This window comes from Acanthisitta chloris, unplaced genomic scaffold (assembly GCF_000695815.1).
Source record: "Acanthisitta chloris isolate BGI_N310 unplaced genomic scaffold, ASM69581v1 scaffold5564, whole genome shotgun sequence".
In the NCBI taxonomy this organism is placed as follows: Eukaryota; Metazoa; Chordata; class Aves; order Passeriformes; family Acanthisittidae; genus Acanthisitta; species Acanthisitta chloris.
In genome coordinates this window covers 59,841-71,339 of record NW_008669744.1, presented here as the reverse complement: position 1 = coordinate 71,339, position 11,499 = coordinate 59,841, and the positions used below count along the sequence as shown (strand labels likewise).

Sequence of the window (11,499 nt, the reverse complement as noted above, 5' to 3'; positions counted from 1 at the left end):
AGGGTCTTCCTACTTTGTAGCACAAATACCTTTTGTGTACTTTCCACAAACAGGTCAAATAATCACTGCTCACAATTCTTGAAAAAGTTTTCAAAGTACATCATGATTTCCTAACTAGCTGTCACCCACAACTGAAGGTCATTTCTTTATAACACAACTTATTGGGCACTTATAGTTCTCATTATGGCAACACTAGATCCTTAGCTATAAAAAATATTGACATGAAATCAAAAGCCCTCTAGCTTTTATAGAACAGATGAGCATTTGCTTATAAATAACTCTCCATCTTCATTAGGCAAATGCTCATCTAAACATTTTTCCTTTTCTTTTTCAGCTACATTGCTGCTGGTTTAGCCTATGTAAAAATCTCCTACTGTTTACAGTGGATTTATCTGAACAGATCCTTTTATTCTATTCACAAAACAATGAAAATACAGTGGGCTAGTTTGTCCTAAAATGCTCCAAATGACACAAGATCTAATAATCATTTGAGATTACTTTTGCGTTGAAGATTAGTTAAGTGAAGCACATACTTTCACCATTCATGCTGTGCTGCTAGTCAATTAGCATTCCAGGGAAGTCAAGGGAACATTTGGTTATACCTGAAATCTGGCAGCAGTGTGCCTATAAAGCCTTTAATAAATGCTAACAACTCAGCAAATCACATAGTGCAATTCTGATGTTCCCTTAATCGGATGAGAAAAATATCTGCCATTTTTTTTAGCACAAAATTTCTGCTTTGGTTGCTCTTTGAAAGGTTTGTAAGCATTGCAGCATAGTTGGCTTCAGAATCACACTGTAAAAACAATGTGTTTCTCAGTTTCCTGGTGCCAGGCAGATAAGGTCAGACCTTGGAAGGGAATGCCTTATGCCACTGAACTTGAAATTGTAGTTGGCAGCATTTGCTATCAGAAGGATCTCCAAATTAGTGACATTTTTCAGGTGCTGCTCTGGTGATAATGTCTGAAAATCCAGAAGACTGCCCAATTTTAAGAAAAAAATCCACAAAATCCCTAATAGCTTTTAGCTGGGTTGTAACAGGGTTGTGTGCAGAATTTCATATTTAACCAGGATGCACTGGGTTGTATAAAATCCTGGTAAATAATGCTGAACCAAAGGGACTGAAAAGCTTCTGAAGAAAAGTGGAATAGTACAGTCTTAAGTATATGTTTTGATATATAGGTTAGGATCTGATTTCTATGCTTCTCAAAGTTCCTGACAACAGAGGATTTGGCAATGTTTTCTGAGAGGTAAACATGCAAGTTTAGTAAAATTCTATTATAAAACAATTTAGAACTATATACGATAACTGTCAGCAACAGCACATTTCTCATTTTCTTGTAAAAGTTTTATCTCAAAGAACCCGTGCACCTCTTTTCTTTGTTAATAAATACAGTTAAAATGCTACACACCTTTTCTTCATGGATAAATTGGCCATTTAAGGGCCTTGCAATGTTAGAAATTGTTTGTTTGGCCAAAGGTATTTTATAAGGACACTTATAATGGAAATTTGATCTAAAACTTTGTTAAATTTTGATAGGATAGTTTATTGTGTGATGACTGTGATACCATCTTCAGAATTTTAGGACAAACTCAGTTCAAGCAGAGGATATTTTGTTCTCTTGGTAATACCATACTTGAGTTTTAATATTTCATAAATGTTCCACCAGTTTCTTAGCTGCACTATACAGTCCAACCTTAAGCCTCATGCACAAAATATTTATTGCAATGAAATAAGGAAACTAATATTTGCACAAAAAATTGTAAATTGGCTCTATGTGCAAAAAATAAACAAGGGAAGGAAGAGGAAATATCTTTAAGAAACAGTAATTAAAAAACAGACAAATTCCCCAGACAAACCTTGGGGTCTGCATTTTTACAAGTCAAACGCATCTTTACAAAAAAAACCATTAGTTTTTCTCAAATTCATTGAAACAACCACCTTAACCTTTTAGAAATAAGACAAATACTTATAACGAGTACTTTTATCAAAGATTTCTTTCCATTTTGCAAACATGCTTAAAACACTCCCTTGTTTCTGACCCAATGCCCTTTTGTTTCAAGGCCCTAAAAATGAGAAAAGACAGACAGCACTTCCCAGGCTCTTGCAGGCATTGGCAGCAAGCTCACCAGCTCCTCAAACGAGGTTTAGAAGGGAGCACCAATCCATATTAGGCTACAGTAGCAATTCATCCTTTGACCATGAGATTTAGAAATAAGAATAAAGCCAATGCTACTTTAAAAAGGACAAGTTCACGCTTAAAAAAAACAATAAACCAAACATTAAAAACAGAACCATGACTGTAAGCATTTCCAGTTAAATTAATATTTCAACAAAGAACACAGTAGTGAGATCTGGCAGGAAGAAGGGAGGACATTTTTCAGAGTACTGCCATTGTCAAATGTCATACATATGTTCCAGTTTGCTGAAATAACCCACTTTTTTATTTTTATTTTCATATTTTTGTGTCAATCAGTCATACATACATACATACATACAAACAAATCAGAACAAATCTCACAGTCCTTATTTTGTCCTCTAACAAAATTCCCTTTGATGAAGGACTTCAGGAATTGGTTCAAATTCGTTCTTATTTGTAACGTATTTTTTTCTCATGTAAAAACAAATAGCTTTGGTAACCCTTGGCTTTCCTATACAACCTCTGTTTACCACAGTTCCTTTGGTTGTATAATGTAGGTCCTCCACAGGGGTACCTCTCTGGCTTTCTGTCCTGTGTGATGCTGCATCTTATTTTATTGGTTAATACAATGAGTTGCCATAAGGAAACATGGCAATGAACACACATGAAAGAGTGGCACACATGAGGTTAATTGAGTTGACATTGTAATAACCCTGATCCTAATGAACTAGTTTGGTGTCAAAAGGTCTGTCGTTATACAGAAATTCCGCTCCCACTAATGTATCGCTACAATTAGGTTTTTCCAGATCTTTAGAAATGTCAGGTCTCTGCAAAGTCCTTTCTGCACATTGAGCAAGAGGAAGAGTGAAAAACGAGCACATGAAACAATCCTTCATTAATTCCACATGAGTAGGGAATTTGCATTGATTTTTATGGTGCTAAATGTGGAGCTGTGTTAGGTCTGACACTTAGAGCTAGACGGATTTTGTGAGACTTAACCTTACACTAAAAGGACCTACTTGTTATAGATAGTAAGACTGAAGAATGTTAAAACTGTAATACCTACCATGATAATGAGATCTATAAGATTCCCAGGATCGCCTCTGGGTTAAATAATGCGTAAGAATGATGCTTCTTTAAACTTGGAAGCTCTGAACAGGAGCTACCCTTTGCAGTCATCAAAAAGCTTTGGGGACTTTTCCCAAACTTTTCTCATTTTTGCCTAATTAGTTAATTCCAGTTCCATAGGTTGCAGTTTGTGTTTAATTTCACATTGTCTTTATGAATTCAGTTCAAGAGGAGTTTTTGTATTAACCTTTGCAACAAAAAGTTCAGTGAGAAACATAAGAGGTGCAAGTCCTATGTAAACAAGGTAAGTTTGGAAATTATCACAACAAGTCCATAAGAGACTCCTTCATTATTAAAAATTAACTCAAAGTAGGAGATATCCCACACTGGATCTCTAGGACCAGTCCTTTTCTTAAGGGTGGGTGATTACCCAGCTCCAGAACTCATTGCTACTGTAAGTATCGATAGACCTTGAAGCAGTGATTTCCAGAGTCCGCAACTACGACGTGGCCATCTGAAGTAAGGGCCAGACCTTGGGGACCATATAGTGGGTCAGCAGAGGTGTTAATGTAGGACAAAAATGATCCACTTCCATCAAAAACCTTCGAGGGTGAGAAAGAACAGAATAAATGTTATGAATAAAGAAGAAAAAGAGCAGACACAAGTCTGCTCTCGATTATACTGTTACACTTCTCATTTCTGAAACAGTTGACATACGCTGGAATAAAAAAGGGCAGAATCTGTTCTATTATCTCATAACATGCAAGTTTATACACAAATGTATTTTATGATTAAGAAGAACTATTTAAAGCCAGGATCTTTGGCAAGAATTAAAGACACAATGGAATAGTAATAAAAAAGCACTTTGGCTGTTCCTGATTCTAAAAATAGTCAACTACAATAAAGTAAACTCAATCAGGAACTTAACCAACACCTTGTTTTCCTAATAAATATTACTGTTGTGGCTAGCCTGGCTCTTAGGTTCCCACACAGAGAAAACCAGGAATTTGTTTATACTGTTGACAGTGCTTCCTGAGAACAACTCATAAGCAGCTCCCTCATTTCTGTATTCAGTGCAAATAATACATACACTTATTTATTAGACATTGTCAAATAAGAAGACTTTGTAATGAGCACTTGAAAGATAAAAGCAGGGTAACTCTCGTAACTTAAAAGCAAAATCATTTCTCAACATTTAAAAAAAGACAATAAAAATCTGCTGCATTTGCCTCAGGTCATTTGTTTTTTCATATTTTCCACCATGTCTGCAATCTTCAGTTACGGTGATTATAAATTACTAGCATCTCAGCAGTGCTTGCAAGTCTCATATGTTATCGAATAGCTTTTGGGGAACTACTTGGTGACAAAAGCATTGGTCACAGTGACCAACAGAGTTGCTAGCAGTCATACTGGAAAGCCCATGATCTGACACTACCAGTTCAAAAAGTGGATGGACCAGCAATGAGGCATATAAAAGTTTGTGTGAGAAACCACATCACTTCTAATACTGCTATTATGTTTCTTGGGCAGTCTGAAGATTTCAGTGGCCAGAGTTATCAATCCATTAGTTTTCTTAATCAAGCACCTTTGAAATACAGAAATTTCTACCTGTATTCGGCTGTTTCCCCAATCTGCTACAATAATATTTCCATTAGAATCTACAGCTACTCCAGTTGGTGCATTAAACTGTCCGTTTCCTTCTCCATTTGATCCAAACTTCAGCATGAATTCTCCCTCCTGGTTAAACACCTGTGTGAGTTAAACCAAAAACCTGAATATGGCATCATATCATACATTAGTAATCTACTACTACCAGTTTACCTGCTAATTAAGCTAGGAATTGCAGAGTTCCCAGAAACACACACCCCCAACACCCTTCCCCACCACTACAGCTTGCTTAATTCTTGAATTAAGAAGAGCTGAATGCAGATAGGGCTGTGGCTTCTGTGTTTCAGTTCTACAGAAACACAATGGAGCAGATGCACTATTCTTTGACTTTCATAACATCACACACACTGAGAATCACAGCATGCTGCCTCTCTGTATAGACAGTCCAGCAACTGAATTCTCTGTGATGGTAACAGGTTTAGACAGCAGAAAGATGGAACTGATCAATGACTAGTCAGTCAGTGACCTGGATGCACCAATGGGACTAAGTGAGATATGGAATGTGTCATTTGCATAGTACCATAGCCATCTGTAAAATAATTTGGCCCATCTTGGACTGAGGCCCAGCTGTAGCACAAGGTCCAACAGCTTCCTTAGAGACTGACTGTGGCTTGCAGAAGAAAATGCAAAGACCTGACAAGTGCCAAGTGCATACTGAAGTGCTAATAAGGTGGAAGATGTGAGGAAATCATCGTGTTCTTGAATACCCACATGAACAGAGCAAAGGCATTTGGGGAAGGAAATTAATGAAGTACTAGGTCAGTGTCTCAGATGATTGAAGAAAATAGAAAAAAAGTCAACTAATGAAAGAAACAGGCAAAGATGTATTGTTCTCTTCCTGGGTTAAAGGGACTGAATGAGAGAGAGCCCTAAATTGAGCAGGATTTTCCACAGAAGATGCCTCAGGGAAGGAACATGCTCGAAGGTTAATGGGGGAGGGAGAATAATGTTGCTGAGTGGACATGTTTAATTCAAGACACTAGTGGCAGGAAGAGGCTTTGGGACCCATAAGTGTGAAATGAATTTATTTAGTTATTCATAAATTAATATATTATTTAAAACAAGATGTACTCTGTGCTCCCAGATTATGAAGTACTCTCCAGAGTGTTAACAGTTACATGCACCAATTTAGAGAACACTACAAAAATAAGAATCTTTTCCAGTTAGTACTAAATTGTAACAAATAACATTTTTATCCGATTGAGTCACACCAGCAACAGATGGGAACACTCTGTTCTCATTAGAAATGCAGTAATTATAAATTTGCTAAGATGCCACACTTCTTACATCCTTCACTTGTTTTTTTTCATTTCAGTTTGCCCTTGTTGTTAAGCCACTCCAGGCATTCTTGTTACCAGGCAAGCCCTGCTTGCAGAGGGCTAATTTATGGAGTCATAGGCCTCCTGCTGCTAAACAGCCTGATTTAGGGTTCCTGCAGCAGTCTTGGTTTCTTTGTTGTAATCCAAACCATGAGTTGCTACTTCCTCTCAGATTCCAAAGGGCTACCGAGCAAGGTTGCTATTCAAAAGCGAGGTGATTCAGCACTGCTCAGGACATGAAGGTGTCTATGCTCAGGCAGTAACTTCCTATTTCACGTGAATATGTGAGATTTCAGCTATGAACAGTGAAGAACTGGACTGAGGGTTCATCTTTGTGTTACATCAAAACAGGAATCCATCAGATGAAATCCCAGGGATTTCATTGGTGTGTGGGACTGACACACATGCCCTGAGAACCCAGGTAGGACAGTGTTCTGCTGCCTGTGTCCCCCTGCTGCTGCTTCTTGTTGAGGGAGAGAAAAAGAGCAGACACGGAAAGGGTCTGAAAGGGAATGCCAGAGAACAAACACACACACAAGTAGTTCCAGAAATGGCCTGTATATCCTTCCTATACATTTTCCACCACTTGACATCTTAACATGTATCCTTGCTTTGGTTTATTATTGGGACAAACAAATACACCTCCTTATCTTACCATGAATGTTTAACAGGCCATGAGTCAGAATTTCCCATGGGTGTAAGGAATATTGGCCAGTTTTGTCAGTGCAGGAGGTACTGAATGAAAACCTATGATTACACAGTTGTTAAGAGAATTGGGTTGTAAATGGATCCCATAATCATAAAGCTTATAGGTATGGAATTGAAAGACTGTCATGTATCTTTACTTTGTTATAATTTTATTCAACCAGAAACGTGTAAAGCTTTTACTGGGAAATTCAAAAGCAGTTACCAGACTCTTAAAATAGGGCAGAACATAGGTCAATAACAGGTTTGGCAGAGGGCTAATATAAATAAATAAGCTGAAATTATTTATCTCAGGTACAACTTATGTCTAAGCAATTGAATTAGAGACCATTATAGCAACACCAGAGGCTCTATCTTCACTACGCAATGCACTGCATGCAAAGCTCTCTGCATGTGCTCTCCTTATATCAGAGCTCATAGATAGACTGTGATCTCCTTGGTTTTAACAATGCTTTACTTTCCCCAAGAATGTACCATAATAAAATAAGACTGGCAACTCTCAAAGTTGCCGTTAAGTACCTTGACAGAATGGTTATGAAAATCTGTAATGATAATTTCATTGTTGCTGTTTACAGCTGCAAAATGAGGACCTGCAATGCAGAAGAAAGAAAAAAAAGATAATACCATTAAAACAAAAAAATTGGTTACATTATAAAAAAAATAAATTCAGCCTGCCAGAATATTGTTTGGCTTCTGAGCAATAATAGTCAAATTGGGAATACCAATTTCAAATTAGAGTAATTTAATTTCATGTTTTTTAAAAAAAAGCTCAGCATGCTCTTTGCAAACACAAATAATTTCTTTTTCAACCAGTTGTCAGTTAAATGTCACCAATAAGCATTGTTCATTTCTCCCACTTGTCTACATATGACTGTGCAGAGATTTATATGCTTATTAACAAGACAAAATATGTAGTGCTTAGGCATAAAGTTGTGTATACACTGAAAATAGTTCTCAAAAATGTTCATGTAAAGTCTTAATTGAAATCTTCTGTGCTCTGTGTGCTCATTTACAAGCATTTGAGCTAAGAAGTTTTAGGATAAATACAGAAGACCACTGTCAGGGAACAAAGTGCATTTTTTGCTTTACATTGTGTATTGAACTATGTGCTCAAACCTAAATAAAAAACAAATGGTAGATTGAAAACAGGCAAGTACCTGAACCAAAATACTTGGTGCTGTTTTGAAGTATTAAACAGATCAGAACTCAGTTTCAATTTTCACAGTATATCAGTGTAAACTATAAAAAAGGTGAAAACCTTTACACTGAAAACATTCAAGTAGTGACAATTTGCTGTTTTCTGTTGCCTACCAGCAAGAAGAGGTGACATATTTCTCAAATGCACTGCTTAGGAAGTATTTGCAGACTTATTTTCAGGAGGTGTTCTTACAAATTTTAAAATGAAAGACATTGGAGATGCACAGAAAATTTGGCTGTGTTAGAGCCAAAGCTCTCACAAATTATATATATATGGTATTTATGCCATAAGACATTGCAAGAAATCTCAAGATAAAAGCAGTTATACCATTGATGCTATTCCTCTCTTACACTGTGAACCACTCAAAACATCAGATCAATCAAACTACATATTCGTAGTGACCCAACACCTGAAAAATGACCTGCATATGTAACCTGGCAACTTCATTCTGAATTTTGAAAGAACAACTGTTCACCTAAAATATATCAGTTGGGTTTTTTTTACACTTAATTGCATGTTCAACTTGAAAGACACCATGTGCAAGCAATCAGTTGAATATAAGTGGCAATTTCCCCAAATCGGCATTGGCTGTTGCATAACTGTGTCTTCCTGATCTCGATCTTAACACTATCCCATTACATTCATTTTCTAATGAGTGGGAAGATACCACTTAGGGCATTGGTTTATGTGTATCTGATCACTGGAAACACAAAGCACAGTGTTTGAGTTGATTATCATGAACACTTAGTGTGGGCATTACAAAGCAATTATAAAATGCTAGTTAAGATCAGTCTTTCTTGGGTCACTGATCTGAAATGCTTCCAGGCACAGAGAAGTAGATAAAACAATCTGGTTACAGCAACATTTGCAGAGCAGATGTTGCAGTCTTCCTGACAAATTAAACAAATGGTGAAGTGAATAGGAGCTGAATGTTTAATAGAATGTCTCCCCCAGAGGACGAGTAGTATATAGCATCTTCAACATGCTCAAACATCATGCAAATGTGAGCAGAAGAGGCAAGAAAAGGGGATTTACATATTACCATCAAGTGTACCTGCAAACTGCTTGTCACCATTTCCTCGGCTACCGAACCTGGTGACTATTTTTCCATTTGGCTGGAAGATGAAGACACAGCATGCTTTATTGTCCACCACAATGATGTGTCCATTACGATCCACTGAAACACCTTTAGGGCCCATGAGCTTTCCAGACCCAATTTTGGCCTAAAATGCAAAACACAAAACAGAAAAAACAGGTTAGCATAGTAGAAATTAGTTAGTACAGTTCAAAGATTGTATTACAGGCACATAGCAGGATGGAGAGGCATTTTCGTAACCAAAAGTGTGAAGTGATTGTTTTTAGCAGCTCCTACTGTGTAGTTCATAATTTCTTCTGCTGCTGAAAATAAAGACTGCTTTCTGTATGTCCCTTCTAGAGTGGAAAATCTGCCACCTCAGGAACAGAGTCCAAATATACAACTCATAAGAAACACAATCATGAGATTTGTGTGTCTTGATAAACTACAGCATGTGTCAGAATTGTCTGTATAACCAGCACTAGGGTACCAGCAGGATAGGCAGAAAGGAATTCTGCCTCCTATTGCACACAATTCCTGAGTCCAACAACCACCTGATTGTGGACAGGGAAACATCCCTTTACCACTGCTTGCATCAAAGCAGAGTTCCATCTTGGGGCATTAGAGCTGGGTGGGATGCAAGCTATGATGTTCTCTGTTGCCTTTCTTCAGTTAATGAGACACCAGCAGCTTCAGAGTGCACTTGGAAAGAATTTGAGCAAAGCTAAAGCTCAGGCTGATCTCTGTATCCTCCACCAGATCCACATGAGATTGTTTCACTTGCTGGATAGACACATGAAGTGTCAACTGAAAACTGCAAAGGAGACAGCATCGTGCTGCCAAACGCCAAATCAAGTGTTCTTTGAAACACTAAACAAATCAAAGCTTTCTCCTGTCTTAGGTAAATAAAATTACTTCCACCATTTTAAGTAGGCCTTGTGACTACCAAAACCATCTGCCAGCATAATCAGCAACAGGAGGGGAATTGTATACAATATTTCAATGGAAAAACATTCAGTGGAGATGAGGTGGATCTCGCACACAGTGAATTATTTGGAAAGGCTAGAGAGCTGTCAAAATGCATTAGAAAATGTTAGAAGCATTCTTTAATAGAATCAAAAAGAAGCGGATCTAAGAAGAGGATCTAAGCAACAGAACAAGCAGAAATCGAGACAAAGCCTTCAAAGAACCTGTAAGCTACCTGGGCATATACCCAAGAATATTCTAGCATCACCTCACAACCCATTCCATGTTTTTCACCATTTGCTTCTCTTTTTTTCAGGCAGAGGTTCTAGAACTTGTTTTAGTCTACATAAAATTAGTTGAGTTTTGACCTTTCAGTTAAAAAATGGTTATAAAAATACTGAATTTTCTGGAGGGTAGTTGTTGGAATGCTGCAACTTGCATCCTAGTTTCAGTTCATTTTTAAAATGATAGACAGATTTGGAAACACTTGTCCAGGTTGGTTTCAAAAGTCTGGTCTCCTGCCAGCCTCTTTACTGTACTGGACAGGCAATCCACTGAACAGGCTGTGTTGAAATTATGGATTTCAGATTTTTCAGATCCTGTAATAATTTGTGAGAGACATGTCCTACAAACTGAGGTACGTATCTTGGTGGAGAACATACTTTTCTGTTTCTTTTGGAATTTAAATGAAATACATACTAAGATATTCATCTTATTTATGAGGCTATTTTTTATCTCACTGCCTTTGCAGAGTGGGACAGATCACCACCTAGAACAAACAACACCTAGAATCATAGAATCATTTAGGTCGGAGGAGACCTCTAAGATCAAATCTAACCATTAAAGTAGCACAGTCATGTTCAGCCTTAAACCATGTCCTCAAGCACCACATCTACTTCTGACCTCTCTGCCCCTCTCTCCTCCCTCCTGCAAGTGGAGAGGAGTAGTGGAACATATCAAGGTGGGACAGATTACAAGGCATGGACAAGAACCATTGCCTAGCATTTCTCTCATGTCTCTAATGTTATCAAAGCAAACAGAAAGAGCTCTACTACTCTTAGGAAGTCCCATGCTCCTATTTCATGGTACATTCTCATAGGTGGGACTGCAGGTAAAAATAGGAATCATCCTAAAATAAAGCCATTATGGTTCCCTGAGGATGTCTGGTACGAAGTCACTACACAACCTCTTTCAGTTTCAAGTAAAGAAAACTCCAGAGAGTAAATCCTGCAGCTTCAAGACTATGCTTAGCCAACATGCAATGATCATTTGTCTGTTCTGGGACATATGCTGTTATAAATTGCTAAATATTTAGGCAAAATCCACCTAATTGAATAATGCTAAAACGTCCCCAGGAAA

At 37.6% G+C, this 11,499-nt stretch overlaps 1 protein-coding gene across 1 annotated transcript in view; it reads right to left on the bottom strand.

Moving 5' to 3' along the window:
* Positions 1-3,088: 3,088 nt before the first annotated feature.
* The window catches only part of TRIM2 (tripartite motif containing 2), a 42,132-nt gene continuing 33,721 nt past the window's right edge, over positions 3,089-11,499 (bottom strand). The window contains exons 11-14 of the mRNA XM_009073422.1: positions 9,154-9,322; positions 7,421-7,491; positions 4,818-4,958; positions 3,089-3,811 (exon numbers count right to left, since the gene is read on the bottom strand). Coding sequence (XP_009071670.1) covers positions 3,659-3,811; positions 4,818-4,958; positions 7,421-7,491; positions 9,154-9,322 — 534 coding nt within the window. The 3' untranslated portion in view covers positions 3,089-3,658. The remainder of the gene's footprint in view (positions 3,812-4,817; positions 4,959-7,420; positions 7,492-9,153; positions 9,323-11,499) is intronic.